Source organism: Anolis sagrei, chromosome 4 (assembly GCF_037176765.1).
Source record: "Anolis sagrei isolate rAnoSag1 chromosome 4, rAnoSag1.mat, whole genome shotgun sequence".
NCBI classification, from domain to species: Eukaryota; Metazoa; Chordata; class Lepidosauria; order Squamata; family Dactyloidae; genus Anolis; species Anolis sagrei.
In genome coordinates, this window is record NC_090024.1 from 185,735,879 (window position 1) to 185,755,701 (window position 19,823).

The following is a 19,823-nucleotide window of genomic DNA, read 5'->3' on the forward strand; positions in this document are numbered from 1 at the left end:
GTGGAATCTCTTTTCCTGTAATTTGGAATATTTTCATGCAGTTGAGGCACATAAAGGTTTGCAAATCAAGGTTGATAAAGAATTAGTAAGGAATCACCTAGTTAATCTAAATTGGTTCAAATCTACAGGACAGGTGAACTGTATCCCAAAGTATTGGATGAACTTGCTGACATACACACCGAACAACCTTCCATTATTTTTGAGACATCTTAGAGAATGGTTGAGATGTCAGATGTCTGAAAATGAACACACATTGGGGATGCTCTTGCTGGAAATCTTATACTAAGCAGTGGGTTGGATTCGATGGCCCATAGGTCCCTTTCTACCTATACTGATGGTCCATTTAACCTATATTTTTCTCAGGTTCCACAGTTGGAAGGTTATCACACAAAGCAGGCAAATCACATGATCAGTTGGATACTAGTGTTTTTTTGTGCTTGACTTTCTGGTCATTTGTTATTTTCAAAGTAAGAAGTACATGCTATATTTTTTTTAACTCACTTACTTCTGATTGGTCAGGGAGTGATGACTGCCTGTGGCTTCCTGACATAGTTCCATAGATCCGATTCCTGATCAGCTGTAAAGGTCACCTGAATGCAGGCCAGGTGTCCTTGCACACTTGGGGAAGAAATAGCCATTCCCAAAATCAGTGTAAGGGTCCTTGATTTCCCCTCAAAATATAGTGTTTGTCCAGGCATTCCCCTCCAATGGCTTCTAAGGAGGAGAACAGAGCTGCACCAGAAAATTTGCTGCCTGCTTTTGTACATCCAGGATTAAGTTGTTGGGAAAAGAGGTACTGGATCCAACATGCCCAAAGTACTTATGTTGAAATAACCAGGAGTTACATCAGAATATATCACCCAAAAAAACTACAAATAGAGCAAAGTTTATGGGTAGAAACATAGCACTAGTTTCAATGTGGAGCATCTTGAAATAATATTTACACTGTTGGATCAATTTAAATAAAATGTGAAAAGCTGGTCCCACAAGTAAGTCAGTTAAGCCTGCTTCTCCAAATCCAAATCCAATGTGGCTTGCTTCAAAGTAAATAGCACAGGATTATAGCCCGATATAAACTTTAAGACACAAATGTATCTATTAAATGTATATATGGTATATTTTATAAGATATTAACACAATAGTCTTCAAAATACACACGTGATAGCAGAGTAAACCTTGTGGATAGAATTATCAGTGGAACATCCTGGCAAGAGAGCTACTATTATTTGCTGAGGAATTGCTGAGGAAGGGATATTTATTACTTCATTACTTTCTGTATAAAAGAGAAAATCGGATTGTGACAACTCTCCAAGTATTTCGGAAACAAGAAATAGTTCAAAGGTTTAACTAACTTTTCCTATACAGAAAGTACATATTGTGATTTCATAGGCTGAAATCCTGTTGTTGTCAAATGGAAGTCTAACCTCTTTATATTGTCTCCTCCCACTTGTGGAATTGTCCAGTTGTTACCTGCTCACCTGCAAAATTATCTGAACTGATCCATAGTCCAAAACTGTATCTGGTAAACAGAAGGCCATAGATTTGCACCTCGAAAATAAATTGTCCAGTCATGACAATAGTGACTTTAAACACCATTTAGTCTTTGAAGCAATGGCAGTACCATCAGACTTTGTATTCCCATGTACATGTTCGAAGCACTTGCCTGTAGAAACAGATACACATATTCCTGTTTGTCTTCATACTTACTTTTTAGATAATGAATTATTTAAAGTCAGTAATGAGGGTAGAAATTGCTCTTGACTTTTGACTTTGAGGCCGTTTGTGGCCACACAATTGTGATGTCAGACACTATTTATGGACTTCAATAATTTGAGGAGAGGAAAAGAGGATTTTGACAAGCAGTTCATCTCTCATTCACAAAGATGGAAGGCTGAATGCTTTTTGCAGGAGTTTCAGTTCCTTCAATTCTTTAATTCTTTTTAGGTTTCAGACTAAAACAATATTGATTTCTTAACAGTTTGCCCTGGTTGCATTTGACAAAGAATCATTTTGGGGGGGTTGTCAATTGTCTTCCAAGCCAAAACTTCCGCAGATGTTCTAATCTTTAGAAGAAAAAAGACAGAAAAAAATACATTATAGGCTCAGAACAACCATGAAACATAAAATTTTGCAATCTTTTGAATCTGGACAAAGATATACATCCCATCTCACCTTTAAAAGGCTTATATATAAGGTCACGCTTTCATCTATATGATTTAAGGCAGCAAAGGCACCAGAAGCAGAAGCACACTTTGGCACAGGAATTTAAAGATGACCCCATCTATACCGCCATATAATCTGAAACTTTATTATATGGTAGTGTAGATGGGGACACCTTCTCTCTGCTACTTCATCCAGCCAGTTCCTTGGTGACTGACCTCCCCAAAGAGGCATGAATATCTCTAATGTCCTATGTGCAATCCACTATGCTAGACAGTTCTAATTTCCAGTCTACTTTCATTATATCATTTCTAAAGAATACTAACATTACTAGTTAAAAGCCATGCTTGACAAAGAAAGGGCATTTCTTAGATACAGGGTTTTTTTAAAAAAAAAATCACAACAAAGAGGTGCAGCCATAGTTCTTGTTAGATAGAAATGGCAAAGCATTTCTAATCATAGAAGGAAATACTGTTTGATGAACATGTGGTATATTGATAGGAACTGGGTATGACTCCAAATACAAATACAACAGTGGCATGGCAAAGCAAATGAGAGCTGCCTTGGAGGACCTGGATATTCCTGGAGAGATGTTCTCACCATGCCTCTAACCTCTGTGAAAGTGGTTTTTATATTTAAAAAAAGAAAACATCAGAACTACATATTATTTTGAGAAGTGTGCAATCCAAAGGATAAGAACACTGTACTCTTATCCATATGTATACTGAGAAAGTGCAGGTTATAGTAACTCTGTCAGTGCATACTAAACAAATTATTTAGCTTCCATAGTTAAAAGTTTTGCAGCTTCCTTACTTAGTGTCTAACTACTGTTAGCTTTTTCATACATCAAAAATCTAATTCAGTTTAAGGAAAGTCCTATGTAGACCTACGGTGTTTTTCTTAAACAGTGAGCAACAGCTACTTTCTTTATGAACCAGGTCAGCATGATGTAGTGGTCTGGGTGCTGGGAGACCAAGATCTGAATCCCTTCATGGCCTGGAAACCCACTGGGTAACCTTGGGTAAGTCGACTTCAAAGGAAGATGAAGGCAAAGCCCCTCTGAACAAATTCTGCACATTATAAGTTATCCTTAGAGCTGGAAGAAGTCAGAAATGACTTGAAGGCACACAAAAACAACTAGCCATTCATTTCTCATCAATACAAAATGCCATACTGTTTTTAACTCATAGGTGGTTCCATGAGAGACTGCATCAAAGAATCTCAAATACGGGGTTTTTTTTACCTTTTGTAGCAAGACCATGCAACTCGTGTTGGACTTGTCAAATGATGCAGCATGAATCCAGCTACTGAGCTTAACAATCCAGACTTTTTCTGCAAGTTCAGGACAGCAGAAGCTACAAGCAGAATCCAGGGTGGGGAAAATAATAATAAAATTAATCATTTCTTGTAGAGTCACATCCCAACCCCATCCAAAAATAATAATCACAAAATCTTCCTCTAGCTACAGCTTTGAAAATATCTGTTAAGTCCAAGTGCCAACTTCTCATATTTTCAGGTGGGCCTGGCAACTAAAACCAGTAATCTTCAACCAGTAAGCCATATTTTATTACTACCCTACATAAATCAACATCTCTGAAAACTCTGTCTTAGCTCTACTTATGACAAGGGATGCATGACACCACTTGAACTATCATGTTTCAATGCTATGGAATAATGGAAACTGTGTTTTACAATGTCTTTAGAGTTCTCTGCCAAAGAATGGTGGTGCCTCACCAAACTAGAAATCTCATGATTCCATAGCACTGAGCCATAGCAATTTAAAATGATGTCAAACTACATTAAATTAACACTGCAAATGCACTCTTGAGTTTGTTCTTGGTCCATTCTACTTCTTTCCAAAGCAATGGTGACCAGAATACATCAAAAAGCAGAAATAGCTTGTGACTCTACAATTACAATGCTATGTAACCAATAAAAAACAAAAACAAAAAACAAATTCATACTTTCTCAGCCTTTTCTTTGTCAATCACAGGCCCCAGAAATTACTTCCTAAAAGTAACTAATTTTTGTTATTCTTACAATGCTTGAGAAGTAATCCACTCATATAAATTGTAACAGCAGGGGAAAATGTAAATTTGTTGCATTATTTGTTGTTCTACTCATTGTTTTATTTCATTTCTTATTACCGTACTTTTCTAAGAGGAAAAATGTAGACATGATGAAGAGATAAAACTTGAAACATTCTTGTCATAATCTTTTTAGTGGCTTTTTAGAATCCTCACCTCTGTGTGCATTTCCCATGAATGCACAGTTTCTTGCAATTTTCAAGCCCCCTAAATTATATATTCCGAGAACTCTTAACATTGTCTTCATCTGAGACTGAGAGAATGTCTTGAAAATGTAAGACAGCTCTTATAAAAAAATTACTTCCTTCTGCAGTTTTCTAGAGGTGTGGCCTGTTATTTTATTGCACTAACAATAGTTTTCTGGCACATTTAATATGGTTTAAATAAACTTTCAGCTGCACTTTAGCAGATTCATGTCAAATTCCTACTGCATTTTGCCATTGTGCTCATGCAGCTTACATCTCTGATTGTGAAGAATGAAAACAGCCGGTGACTGCTCCAGCTATAACCTACCCATAAAATGCTATCTAAAAAATAATGGATGGATTGGAATAAAGTCTAGATATTTACAAATTGGCAGACATTGATTTTTCCAAACCATTTTCCTTCAAGCCTTCTGAAAATCCTACTGGACATGCTAATGTGTACTGTGAAGAATTCAGATCAGGAGTCCCAAAAAACTCAGCAGAAGTGTCTTCTGCAAACTGAGCCTTCTCATCCATGGAAGACAGATGCTCACAATACACTGTATTCATGGTTGTCTTTCTAGAAGGTCTCCTTGTTGATACCCACAGCACATTTTCTTCCACAGGTATTCCAGAAAAGATGACTCGTGACAGTTAAATGGATAGCATGCTATTTTAACTCCTTACCTTTTCGACAGCGTTGGGGTAGGTGTTGCAAAACTCTGGTGATAATTCTGTGTAGCCTACTGATTACAGAATGCCTTAAGAAGTTTTTTAAAGATGTCCCATTAGCTTTGTTGAGAACTCCTGTTCCTGGATTTTGGCAGGAAGTCCTATCCCCACCATGGAACAAATCATTTTTGCTGAACACACCTACAAATTCAAATGTCACTGTCTTGGCAAGACAACTACTGTCAAAAATGTCTGTAAAGAAAAAAAATCAAAAACATTCATAAACAATAGAATAAACAATTTTAGGCACAGAAAAGACATTAGCTTAGGTACTTCCCACAATCCTTGTTCCATGAAATTTGGTATCCATGTTCATCCCATAGAACAAACAGTAGTATATATCAAGTGAAAGCAGGTGGTAAAATCCAACATTGTCTAAGTCAGTGGTTCTCAACCTCTGAGTCCCCAGGTGTTTTGGCCTAAACTCCCAGAAATCCCAGCCTGTTTACCAGCTGTTAGGATTTCTGGGAGTTGAAGGCCAAAACATCTGAGGACCCACAGTTTGAGAACCACTGGTCTAAGTGGACAACACAAACTGTTAAAAGTGACAGAAAGAAGCCATACATTTACTTGTCAACCTACTACAAATCACACGAAGATCTACATGTTTTCAGTGTGTCAGGTTCTGAATTAACTTTTGCTAATCTTTTCAGAGACCAAAAAATGAGAGGATGGTGGAAGCTGGAATCTGATCATATTGTGAACCTAGAAACTGATAATGCTCTAGCTGGCTCAGACTGAAGCATATTAAATTGTTGGATTTGAACTCACTCAGAGAGGTGCTGTAACAGAAGCCAAGTCACTTGCAAGAGGCATTTGAAGGACATACATTTTTAAGTGACATGACACTTCCAACAACTCCAGTGTGAGCCTCTAAACAAACCACTTCTAAAATGTGAAAAACAAGGACTCTAAAGTTTTTCCAGCTCATTGTCAATAGGATGTGTGCATTTTAGAGCTTTATGAAGAGATATCAGAGTTTAGGGATGTTATGTTTTGGACAACTCCACAAATCCCCCAGTTAGCATAGTAACAGAAGATGTAATTTAAGAAAGTAAGCTTTCTAAACTCTTTCTGTATAATGTAAAGCAGTGTTGCTCAAATTGCTGGTCCATGGACCAAGGCTAGTCCACAAGCCTCTATTTTTGGGCATTTGATGAATTTCCAGGAAAGAAACAATTGTAGCCAATAAGCACAAATATGGTAGCGATCACTAGCACATCAAATAGCTTAAGAAGCCATAATCTAAAGAATAACACTTTCTTCTTTATGGTTCAGACAACACTTACTGTTTCTGTGCAAGAAGAAAATGGCATCTCGGTACCCTTGTGAATAAAATTCATTCAAAACCTGTGGAGAAACCCACATGTCATAATAACAAGCAAACATCATTTATGAATATGGCTGTGTTAAATACAAAATTAAGCACTTCAACTTAAAAATGTATCCTCACAAAATGTGTATGTTTGCCAGGATTGGAAAGAGAAGCATTTAATACTATGGACAGAGTTCTAAATCTTATTTTTCATGTTTCATCTTCGTAAACAAAGTGTAGTTCTTAGCCACCATGACACTGAAGACATGTTTAGCATTACTAGGTAGACAATGTCTACAGAAATCACAAAAGCTGGTTAAGCAACTGAGTAAAATGCCAATAATTGAAAGATAGGGGTTTCGTTTTCTGCAGAGCTTATTGCCTTCCCGCTATTACAAAAGTCCATGCCCTCAGATGAAAACTGGGAAATGTATGTAAGTACCATTTATTTGGTCATTCATCTGTAGCTGAAACTCACAGTTAAATTGGTACCAAAAACAATTACTGAACAAATCACACAGACTAAGAAAAATATTGAATGAATTACATAGCTTGTAGAAACCTTACAAGACAGTTGCATTTTTAATTACAAGTCTTGGTATCATTATCCTTTCTCCCTTTTCATATTCATAGACTTTGATTATTGATATCAACAAGCAAATTAAATACATTTCAGTATGATACTCCTTCCTGCCATCTTGAAATGAGATGTTTAAAAGATGTATGTTGAACTGCTCTTCCAGCATAGCCAATGTAGAGTGGGTCCCAAACCTGTTGTTCAGTAATGTTATGATAATGTTATCATTATTATGTTATGAATAATGCTATAAACACAAACTACTCCTTTCACAGAAACGGAAGAAAAGCAGAGGCCAAACTAGGTGTGACAATTTATGGTTAGAATGTCCTATTGTTTCTTTTCCACTGTATTGGCTGCTTTTAAGGTTAAAAGCACAGTGATGGTCATCAACTTGGTGAGTTGCTTTAAAAAGGCAAAGTTATAGTTTTAGCCTCATGTCTAGCTATCCATCCTTGAGATAATCTGCATGATGAACTGCAGTCATGACGGATATATATGCCTCTAAGTAGACATGATGATCTCCTCTTGCTGTAGTCTCAGCAAGAGGAGGAGACCTCACCACAAATTTATTTATTTATTTATTTATTTCACAGTTTCCTATACCGAGCTTCTCAACCTCATTGAGGGACTCAGCCCGGTTTCCAGCCATAAAAAACATATACACTCATTAAAATATCATATATCACAATTACAAAAACAACTTTAAAAACACTATATATAAAACTACAGTGGTCAGTCGTCCTATTAAGATGGATCTACATCAACTTCCATTCAGGGTCCTATGGTGTTGTCTCATTCATCGAAGGCCTGACTCCACAGCCACGTCTTCACCCGTTTCCTAAATGTTAGGATGGATGGGGCGGTTCTGGCCTCCAGAGGGAGAGAGTTCCAGAGTCGGGGGGCCACCACCGAGAAGGCCCTGTCCCTCGTCCCCACCAGGCGTGCTTGCGAGGCCGGTGGGACCGAGAGCAGGGCCTCTCCAGATGATCTTAATAATCTTGATGGTTCGTAGGGGAGAATACGTTCGGAGAGGTAAACAGGGCCGGAGTCCAGGTGAGACCTTTCCATCCATTCCATTTGGATTATGAGCCTGTTATGATCATAACTAGCTACCCTGTATGTATTATTTGCTGGAGAATACATTCAAATGTGTTGGTTTGAGTATATGAAGCTATTGTGTTCATGTCCTGCTTGTGGCTTTCCTTAAGCATCTGGTTGGCCTCTGGACAGGCCTTGGGTCTGACCCAGCATAGCTCTTCTTATGTTCTTATAAGGGAGAGCTCTAAGAGAGATGCTTAATACTTTCCATTAGCGCCCTTTGCTTGATCTGCGTCATTCCTCCTCCCAAAGCTGCTAGTAATTCCATAGCTAACTTAACAGCAGCCAAAAGCAAGATAGGAAAGAGAGTTATAGATCAATGGCAGAGGAAAGGCTTTGGATACGTAAGGTCCATTCTTGATAATTTTAGATACATTTGGGAAAGACTCAGCCTAAAGGTCTGGAAAGCCATTAGTGAGCTAGATGGAGCAAAGCAGTTTTATATGTTTCCGGAGCACAACTGCAATGTGTCCAGGGGTCATTTTTTCTGGGAGCTGCATGGACTGCCAAATTGACTGAAAACAAACATATAAACAGAAACTGAAGAGTACAGAGGTTCACTTCTAATTTTAAAACATGGGTTTTTGAAATGGCAAACAGTGAAGGTTGCAAGAAATGAAACCAATCACATTTGCTAACCAACCTCTTCCCTTTTTAAAATCAATGTATCCCTCTGCTACTTAGGTTGGAGCATTGGGAAGTTGGTAGCTGGTGTTCAAACAGTAGGAGCATCCTTGCCACTGGTCATGCTGGCTGATCCCATATCTTGGCTTTAAAATATGCTATAGGGTGGCTACCTGAACCTGGTACCCTCGAAACATGTTGTACTATAATTCTCATAATTACAGAGCCAATACAACTCTGGGCTTATCTAGCAAGCACCTGGTTAGATCCATATGGGAAAGCTGCCCTGCAGGTCAGTTCCATGCATTCTTTCACCTTTTTGGGGGCAGCCGATTATAAAACCAAGAGTTACTCAGAGATCTGCATTCTTCTGGGAAGACTAAAACATTTCATTTGACATAAGAAGATTCATGAGAACAAAATGCAGATAAACCAATGCAAATAATGCAGTTAGTTATGAAAGCCAATGCCCAACTGTAAGAATATCATATATTCATTTTCCTGCCACCCCCAAGATGGCTGTCAAGAAATCAGTTGTGGACCAACATGCCCTCCATATCCACCGATTCTGCATCCACCAATTCAGGCATTCACGGCTGGAAAATATTCAAATATATATATTCCAGAAAGCAAAACTTGATGTTGCCATTTTATCTAAGGGAAACCATTTTACTATACAATTGTATCTAATTGTATATAATTGGACTGGGATGCCACATATTTTTGTATCCATGGGGAGTCCTGGGGCCAAATCCCAGTGGGACACCACTGTGCTGTTTCAAAAAGAAAGATACAGTGCAACCAACTGCTGGATCTGAAAAATTATAATCACAAGGCAAGGAAAAATAATTATAAGCATCTCATTGAATGTTATATGTGCTTATAGAGAACATCAAAAATATGTGGCTTTAGCAAGATCAGTCTGGCAATTTTGACACATACTGTTCAGTTGCACATATTGTGCAAAATAAACACTTTACTCCACCAGATCCTTGCTGGCCTTCATTTTTCTTCTGGCTTCTCTGTTTGATATTTTCACCAATGTTTATATAGCCATCATTAATTTTGCTCATTTTGAGTCTATTAAAAATTAAGAAAGGAAAAGGGGAGTGACTCATCAAGCAACAATTTAGTCATTAGCTACACTAATTAAGGACCTTAAGAACCATACACTAGAAAATTCATTTTCCTAAAGCTCTACCCAAACCAATCTTTTTGGCCCAACGTCTGATAGATACAGTAATCATATGATTGGAAAAACTTACCCGGTAGCTGGGCGGGAAGAGAGCATAGCCAATTCTGCACAAGTTCTCTATGGAGACCTGAATGCTGCCATGCACAATATGCAAACTGTAGAAGATGGCTGGGCAATCTCGAGGACAGATATCAATCTCTCCTGTAAATGGAGACACTGTAATGGCAGTCTCCAGGTCAGAACGAGGTTGCAAGTTAGTAAAGCCACCATCAACATATCGCTGTAGGAAAGCAATAAGAATATTTCAATATATTTCAAGATAATAAGTGAAGCAGAGATGAGGCAGAACTATTACAAGAGCAAAATTTATGAATACTAGTATTATTGCATTTAATTCTGTTCCAAATTATTCTTTCATTCTGTCCCAAATTTATATCTTAGACATTTATTTTGTTTTATAGCTAGCCAGTCTCAAGGCTGTAGATAAGGTCAGTCCTTCATATCCATGGATTCTACATCCATAGGTTCAATCATCCATGACTTGATTTTAAACAATAAATAAAAAGCAAACCTTCATTTTGCCACTTTATATAAGACTTGCCATTTTACTACACTATTATATGAAACGGGATGTTCCACTGTGCTTTTGAGTAGACAATTCCCTAGATAGCTAGTCCCAGCAAGCACCCAAAATCTTGTCCTCGCACTTTACTATTGTTCTTATCCTTACTGCTACCATATGACCTGTGACCTATGCACTTTACTCACTAGCAGGCATGTAGCGAAATTTTCATGGTGGTTCGCGAAAAGGCCTTATTGGTGCATTATTTAAACTGTTATGTTTATTCATATCATGATCTGATCACCATACTCAATATATTCCATATGCATGGGGGTATTGGGGTAACGAAACAAAAGATTTGCTAGGGTAGACCCTCTTTCACTCAGACTCAAAGCCCCCCCCCCCCCCCCAATTGAAATCCTTGCTAAGGGCCTGCTCACTAGCCTACCCTTTAAATTATTGTTGCACCAGTCCGCCCACCCGTGACGACAAATTGAATTTGTTATTGGTTGTCAGTTTTGATGCCTGTTTTCTATATTGTTATAATGTAGTTGTTTTATTTTGTTTCATACTGTTATGCATTTTAATGTATGAGATTTTTAACTGTGTTGATTGGGCTTGAACCCATGTAAGCCGCCCCGAGTCCCTTTGGGGAGATGGAGGCAGGGTGCAATAATAATAATAATCATCATCATCATCATCATCATCATTAGGCTTTGGTATCCATGGGGGAAAGGGATCCTGGAACCACACCCTGGCAAATGCCATGGATCCACTGTGTGCTAGAGAATAGAGATACATATTTATGTCTCTACATAACTGCCTATTTAAAATCTATATTTTGATACTGAATTTTTAATGATACTGATCCAATTGTGTATGCTTTCATTGGAAAGGGAAGAACAGATCGCCGCACTTAGGAAAGAATAGAAAACCACACAACCATTCAATTGCCATATAACTTCAAAAAACCCTATGTTTTACTTATCTCTTAGCCCAACAAGACAAAGTTGCAAATAAGGTGCATTCTGTTATAACCTATTGTCTTGTGAACATTTGAGAATGATCTTAAAAGACAGAACATCCAAACACTTCTTGGCTATTTGCTCATGCAAACTCACCACACCTCGGAAGGAGGGAGGAATGAAGCCAGCATAAATTGGGACAAAGCAGCTGCAAATCACTGCCTGTGGGAAAAGAAGAAATATATAGAGGAGAGGCAACAAGAATGTTTCTCAGAAGCATTGATACATCATGTGGTTTGAAGATGTAATTATACCATATTATTGATGTAGTTTATCAATTTCCAAGAGGTTGTCAGGCTAGTTTTGTGGCACTATAGAAATGGATAAATTAATACCTTGGATTATAACACACTTCATTAAATGCATGACATGTCACTCTGAGTTGAGAGTGCCAATATAGAAAGTGAGATTAGGGGGAAATTAAATCCAGAAAGTATTGGGAGTTGCAATTCTAGTATTAACACAAGGCATTCAACATACATAAGAGCAAACAGGCAATTTCCTATGGAAAATACATAATAACATCACAAATAGTCACATTCAAAAACTAGAAAGAGGACATTTCAGTCTCCTGGGGCACTTTTCCTTAGCCTGCCAAATGAGATCAAAACCACTCCCATTGATCTCTGCCTTGTTGTTGTCCTTTACAGTAAAAATTAAGATATTTTTGCTGGCCACACTTGATGTGCACAAATGTATTGATTCAAATCAGAACTTTATAATACAACTTTGCTATGGATTGGAGTCCTGCTGAACTCAACTGAATTTCTCAACCAACCCAGTAGGAGTTATTCCCCAATTTTGTAAGGTACAATGCAAGAGACAAATTATGGTTCCTGTTGAAACTAGGCAGTAAAAACATATTTTAATGTTCTTTCTGATAATAAACCTTTGCATCATTTTCTTTCAAGCATGCCTATTTCAAAGAACTATAGCCTCTCTTTGACTCTCCTTTATTACTTTACAATTGACTGCATCTTGTGCTCTTGTGATCATCCCCTCTTACAGTTAATTACTTTACTGTACTGCCAACATTTGGGTGCTCAATAGACAAATACATTCTTATTTAGGTTGTCAATTGTCAGCAAGGTTACTATAATTTGGATTGGAACAGTAGTTGTAAATTGGTGGCACATAACCTCAGCTCAGCTCCCCACATGTAACTTATAGGCCTGCCTTTTGAATTATATGTGTGAGAACACCTACAAGACACAGAAACTGTCACGTAGGATGCATGGACAGTGGGGGGAGGCTGAGCGAGCCTGCCTGGCAGATGGTGGAACAGACAAAAGTACATATCCAGCCAAGACACATATAGGAAAGACAAAGGGTGATATGTACATCCCTAGTAGTGGGGGGGGGGGAACAAGACACACTGCTGAGTCCCAATTAATTAGGAACTTGCAATCTGTCACCAGATAAAGGAATCTTAACACATGGTGGCCTATATCCAGCTGATTAGTCTCCACTATAGTACACCCACTGAATACAGTTGTGAGTAAAATGTGAATAAATCTTACTGTTTCAATGATTCTATCTAGCTGAGGCAAACAATAGGATTTAGATCAGTGGTTCTCAACCTCCCTAATGCCACAACCCCTTAATACAGTTCTTCATGTTGTGGTGACCCCCAACCACAAAATTATTTTTGTTGCTTCTTCATAACTGTAATTTTGCTACTGTTATGAATTGTAATATAAATATCTGATATGCAGGATATATTTTCATTCACTGAACCAAATTTGGCACAAATACGCCCCAAATTTGAATACTGGTAGGGTTGGGGGGGGGGGGTTGATTTTGTCATTTGGGAATTGTAGTTGCTGGGATTTATAATTAACCTACAATCAAAGAGCATTCTGAGCTCCACCAACAATGGAATTCAATCAGACTTGGCACATAGAACTCCCATGACTCACAGAAAATACTGGAAGGCTTTGGTGGGGTGTTGACCTTTAGTTTTGGAGTTGTAGTTCACCTACATCCAGAGTGCACTGTGGACTCAAACAATTATGGATCTGGACCAAACTTGACACGAATACTCAATATGCCCAAATTTGAAAGCTGATGGAGTTTTGGGAAACAAACTTGACATTTGGAAGTTATAGTTGCTGGGATTTGTAATTCACCTACAATCAAAGAGCATTCTGAACCCCACCAACAATAGAATTGGGCCAAACTTTCCACACAGAACCCACATGACCAACAGAAAATACTGTGCTTTCTGATGGTATTTGGTGACCCCTCTGACACCCCCTCGTGACCCCCCTGCAGGGGTCCTGACCCCCAAGTTTAGAAACACTGATTTAGATAATGTAACACATTTAGGCAATAACAACAACAACAACAGCAACCTCTGCCTTATGACAGGATGTTGATCTTATCAGCAACTGTTATGTGAAAAGCTTGTGTTAATAATAACACCAGTTCTTTCCGCATATAATTTCACTCTGACTTTACTATTTATCATCTTCTCCCAGGTCATGTGATGTGTACTGTAACTCAAGATAGTGCTTTATCCATCCTTCTGTTTAAATGAGTTATAGTCTATGAATTATATGCTATTCGAAATATGCTATTCATAATGCACTTTGAGCTATTTTGATTTCATATATTAATTTGACCAATTTCATTGTTTTAATGATTGCATATTTAAGAAAGAAATCCTAAAGTGGGGAAAGTAAAGGAATAAATAATCCACTAGTTCCAAGGCCCAGATGGTTTTATAGGTTATGGCACCAGATTGTGTCTGATCATGGGAGTAAAGTAGGGTCAGTCGTGGTTAGTATTTGAATGGGAAACTGCATATCAGAGGAAGGAACTGGAAAAACCATCTCTGAATATTCCTTGCTTTAGTAAACCCTATGAAATTCATGGAGTCATCTCATAAATCAATAGGTGACATAAACCCATGGACACAAACTTTGTTATATTCGTTATTATTGCTGATGCTTATTTCCTTGGTGGTTATTTATGAAATTATATCACCAGGAAATAATATTACGCAGCTGAAACTACACTTAACATAAGTGGTTTGGAAATAGGAACATAAACAAAAAGAAGGGGGAATGTTGTCACCTGAATAAGTTCTTCCTTGGAATTGTACTCTGAAACCACAACATTCTTCCCATCTATTAAACGTGTGAGTGAAATATAAAGCCTCCCCGTGGCCATCCGATGTGAGTTCTCTGGCAGAATTTGGTGCAGCCTCCTTTGTAGGATCCGTAGGACGCTGCAACCAGGGGCAAAGGGACCAAGAATGGTTTTCCGGGCATCTCTTGCAGCTCCAAATAAGCACTTTTTAACATCATCTGTCCAAGAAGAGAGGGAAAAGATCAAGCCATGAGGACATACAAATCAAGATTGCTAGAACTACCTAATATGAAATTATAGATACCTACACTAATAAGGATTTTTAATTTGTCAGGAAAAAAATGAAATAGGGTGGTCCAAGATTATCCTAGAGTTATGTGGGTGGGGGCAAAGTTATTCACAACAATATATGAAAAACAGCCAAAATAAGCAAACACACAAAAGTTGGATCCACAGGAGCATTTTGAAATGTGGCTCATCATCAAAATTCTTCACATTTTTCTGAGACTTCCTAAATTGCTACTCCAGATTCTCTAACTCATGGCTTATCTAACTGCATCATGACCAATATACTGGTGGCTAAAAAAATGTATTAAGCTTTTGTGTTATAGTAAATGATCAACCATGGGAGAAGAGCCAAATTCAAAGCGTAATACTGCAAAAAAAAAAATTGAAATGGAATGCATATTTGGCCACTACGCCCGAAGAACAGAATATACTCTTGCCTGAATTGGTGTCCTCCATATATGATAGCCTGCAACTCACTGCATCCCCTGGGGATTTATCCTGACTGGGATTCTGGAAATTGTGATCCAATGTATTAGGAGAATATCAGGTTGGCAGGGGCCAGTAAAGTTTATGAATAAAGAATGGTCATACGTATTCTGGCAGGAAATTAAGAATCTTGTTAATCTGAAGACAAACACTTGATTTATCCCAAGAATATTGCTTCCCATTTGGCAGTGAAAAAGGCCATTGGTGCTATTTATTTCATGTGTCACCATCACGCTAATTTATTTCTATAAATGGGCAGAAACCGTTTCAGTTTCAGCACCAGATCTAAACAACAATTGGATCCAGCTTTTATAGATAAACAATCATAAATTGTTTAGCATTAGCTTATCTCCATACTGGGGTAAACATCATTTGTTAAATATTTGGTCTGACTCCCCCCCACCCTACTTTTGGGAAAGGAGACATAAAGTTAAATATGTCACATATGATTAATGTTGTCAATATCAAATGAACTGTCATGTAGGAACTCATGCATTACTTTGAAAGGTTGAAGACTAAGGTAACCCAAGGAGCCTGGTCTAGAAAAAAGGGACAGGCAGACAAGTCGGCAGGCAGACAGATTAGATAGGTCAGAAATATCACAGTGTCCTGAAGATACTGGACCTCTTGGAATTAGGGCTGGTATATATGTTTGAGTTGAAGTAAGGGAAAGTGCTGAGCTAGTGCAAATAAGGCCATGATTTGGCTAAACATGAATTACTGAAATATGTTCAGAAAGGCAAATTCTGACGTCTTAATCTTTTCAAGTATAAACTATGGAGACATTGAACTCCTTGTGGCTTGGAGCCCACATTACCAAGAGGATCTTGAACCCCTAAATCATAATAGAATATCAGTCAAATGGGACAACTAACTCTGGAACGGAATGTACAGACAGCTTCCAGTTATAAGCTCACCCATGTTGGCATGGAGAGTCCAAGAATTATTTATTCAAAGATGAATCTCATAAATTCCAAGGGGCTTACTGGGAAGTAAATGTGCTTAAGATGCAACTAAAGAGATACAGAACTAAAACTGATGATATTATTCCTTTTTAAGAAAAAAAAACCTCTCAACTTTTCAATTATCAACACCAATAGGACAGGAACTTTTGAAATAGTTATGTTAATAATAATAATAATAATAATAATAATAATAATAATAATAATAATATATTTATTTGTCTTCAGTTCTATTTCCCCAAAGGGAAAGGTTCAAATCATACCTTTTTGTTTTCTTTTTCTAATTTCCACAATAATATATTTTAAGGTAATGGAAAAGATGAAATAGCAGCATTATGCCTTTTGAAATCACCGATAGTGACCTGTAATGTTTTCCCTTTTCTTCCTCTCATTACACATTCTGATGCTATTTTTATATGGATGTTTTTAACAAGCCTGGTGGGGAAAGGCTTGCTCCTTTTGCTCCCACTCAAACACATGAAGGATTTTGTTATTAATTTAAATGGGATCAGGAGGACAGGCTTCTCCGTCGGGTGCAAGCTGTCTACTGAACTAAACAATGTAGGGCATTCCCAAACAACCCCAGCTGCAGAAACTGGCAGGACCGTCACAGCTCTTCCAGATCCCAGAGATCTGGTGGATTGTGGTGGGCAGAACACCAGTGTAAACCAGTATGGGAAAACTGTAGGTCCAAGGAGCAATTGCTCCACTCTGAAACTGACAGGGGCAGGGACTGGGCACATACTCTGGCTCCTGTGACTTACTGAAAGCTCACAATGAAAATGCAATGGGCCTTTGGTATCTCCTGGGGTTTTGGTTCCAAGAACCTCTAGGTATAACATGGATGCTTAAATTCCATATATATATATATATATATATATATATATATATATATATATATATAGAGTCCCTTATATAAAATGGCAAAATCAAGCTTTATTTTGGGGCATTTTCTTTGGATGGGAATATTTTCACATCCAAATTGAATCCCTGGCCAACTGTGACCAGAGATCCATTTTAGGTGCCTCCAACCTATACCCATTTTTAAAGTAACATATATGAGTGACATGTGTCCTGTTTAAAAGAATACTAGTGCTTCTAAGCAGCCAAATTGTCAGTGGAAATAAGCAGAAATTGGTTATAAGCATTACAACTACATGGTCAATTTCAGTGGCAGCAAGGGTTGGGGCAGGGACCATAGAAATGGGCAGCGAGCCATATGAGGGCTGCATGCCAAACCTTTTTTTCAATCAACAGATATAAAGGGTGGGTCAGTATGTAGCCAGATACTGGCTACATACTGAAATGCATGAAATTATTTTCATTGTCATCCATGCAGTTAAATAGATGTGCTCCAAAAATTTAATTTGCACAGTCATATTCTACCTATTGTTTTCTTCCTGTTGCATTTGGATAGATAAAGAGACCAGTACCATAAAGTTAGCAAGAAAAGATGTTCCTGGATCAAATTAATTCCCAAAAATTATGAGTTAAATTTCCTTACCATTTGTGATCACAAGACCTTTCTTGTGTAGGCATCTAAAAAACTGGAGTCTTTTCCCCTCATGGAAGATATTGTGTTTGAAACATGCACAGATATCCATTGGTCTAACATATCATTGCACTGCCAACAACTTTCCATATTTAAATGCTGATGAATTGACATGTTGATAAAGTTTTTGATGTTAGTTGGAAATGGAGCTACTATTATCATCATCTCATAAAAGTGAGCATTAGCTTTCTGTGCAAAACTAACAGGAGAATGAAAGTCTGAGGACCAGATTTGTGACAGTAACATCGCTGCAATAAACAACCCCCACCATTAAATTTCACAATGCATTCTCTGTTAATATATATATATATAGATATATATATATAGATATAAGAGCATCAAGAATAATCCAAATCTAGATTGCTTACCGATACTGAGTCCACATACCACAGCTGCAGCTATGATTGATCCAGACGATGCTCCATATACCTTTGGCGCAGATCTCAAAATTTCTGGTGCTTGTTCCAATAAACCCTGGATTACACCTATTTCATAAATTGCAAGAAAACCACCACCTGAAAAAGAAAGAGAAAACGGAGTACCAGACATACTTAAATCCGCGTCAACCAGCCTCAGCAGAATGACGGCAGAGTTGTCAGTCTCTTCTTAGGTAAGTTTTCCATTCCGTTTAAATGTCAGCAATGCAGTTGGACTGGAAGATGCTCAACATTTTCACTACTATTGCTCACAAAAATGTACTTTTTAAGCTCCATGTGTTTTAGAATCAGAGCTACCACTGCTCCTCTGGCTAAAAGCAATGTTCTTGTCCCACTAAAGTAGCTCTAGAGACTTCAAGCAATGCCTTTCTTTCTTTTTCGGCTGGAATAAGGCTCTGCTTTTCAGATAATATATCTCCAAATAGATACAAAATACAGTTGGGAGACTGATGCTTGTATCATGGAGCTAATGCTTGCCTGCTATTTGCATTTTCCTTGTAATTTTTTCATGCTGCTTTTTCTTCCCAGGTCTTCTTCATGAGTATTTTTCTAAATTGGATTTTCTTCTTAGAAACAGCTCAGCGGCACTGAATGAGGAGAGAGATCTGTGCAAGGAACACAGGAGCTGTTGCCCAATGGATTACACAGAAGGCAGGGCTATGTTATATCACAAAACATGATGAATTAGCTCAGTCTTGAGGCTGTTCCTAGTGAATGTCTCCTAAGACAAGTCACTGTTGCTTTTCCCACTAGTAGAGCTGCTGTGCAATTTTTATATGTCCTGGAATTTGCGGGGTGTAAATTAGTCCATTAGGAATCTCCTCCTCCCTGTATTATAAGCTTCCCATTCATAGGCTGGCATGCCTTTAACATTTTAAAGAAATGGCATTGTCAACAGAAGTCTAATCATTATTTAAGTGTACAAACTTTTAAAAAGTGTTTTATCAAACCTCTACAAGTATTGTGACTTTTCTTGATTGAGTAGTTATAGCTGAAGTTGTTCATAAAGTCTGCAATGTGTGCTCTATGAGGGAAAAACTTTGAAAATGTTTGAAAGCTCTAGCTAGTGCAAAATGTACAATGTTATGTGTGCCTTAGAGAAGTTATAGCAACAGACATGAACTAATGCCCCAGATTATCATTTATTTCTATACTTGATTCATTGTACTGGTATTGACCAGATTTGCCAGCATTATAGTAATGTACACTGACTCTATTCATTATTTTTCTCCTGGGGAGTCATTACGGGAAAATGCATACTTGATTTTGAGTAAAATAAAAGTATTGATTTTTTTAATTTCCCAGGGACTGTTTTTCTATTACTTTTTCTGGTGGGTTGGGTGAGGAGATAGGCACCACTGACCTTATAAGGTTGACCAAGACTAAGCTTTACTTGTCTATTTTTATCTCTTTCAATTAAAACTATTGGTACACATAAGTGT

The 19,823-nt window shown here is 37.8% G+C and overlaps 1 protein-coding gene across 2 annotated transcripts; it reads right to left on the bottom strand.

Moving 5' to 3' along the window:
* Positions 1 to 1,094: 1,094 nt before the first annotated feature.
* LOC132773752 (omega-hydroxyceramide transacylase-like) lies at positions 1,095 to 19,132 on the bottom strand. 2 transcript variants are annotated; one of them, XM_060773207.2, is made up of 9 exons: positions 18,859 to 19,132; positions 18,313 to 18,459; positions 14,642 to 14,874; positions 11,660 to 11,725; positions 10,047 to 10,256; positions 6,454 to 6,514; positions 5,120 to 5,356; positions 3,404 to 3,515; positions 1,095 to 2,063 (listed from the first exon to the last, which is right to left on the bottom strand). In XM_060773207.2, exons 1-9 carry the CDS (start codon positions 18,869 to 18,871, stop codon positions 2,006 to 2,008), a joined length of 1,137 nt encoding a protein of 378 aa, XP_060629190.2. In that variant the 5' UTR covers positions 18,872 to 19,132; the 3' UTR covers positions 1,095 to 2,005. The 2 variants fall into 2 exon arrangements, with proteins under 2 accessions (XP_060629190.2, XP_060629189.2); XM_060773206.2 differs by having other exon boundaries at positions 18,313 to 19,132.
* Positions 19,133 to 19,823: the final 691 nt, after the last annotated feature.

Bases quoted from the DNA above. Each gene is read 5' to 3' on its own strand.
- LOC132773752 (XM_060773206.2), bottom strand. From the start codon at position 18,493: ATGTCTGGTACTCCGTTTTCTCTTTCTTTTTCAGGTGGTGGTTTTCTT. The intron at 11,726-14,641 runs GTGACAACATTC...CTTTTCCCACAG, and splicing joins CCAAGGAAGAACTTATTCAG to GCAGTGATTTGCAGCTGCTT. The intron at 3,516-5,119 runs GTAAGGAGTTAA...TTCTGCTTGTAG, and splicing joins ACCCCAACGCTGTCGAAAAG to CTTCTGCTGTCCTGAACTTG.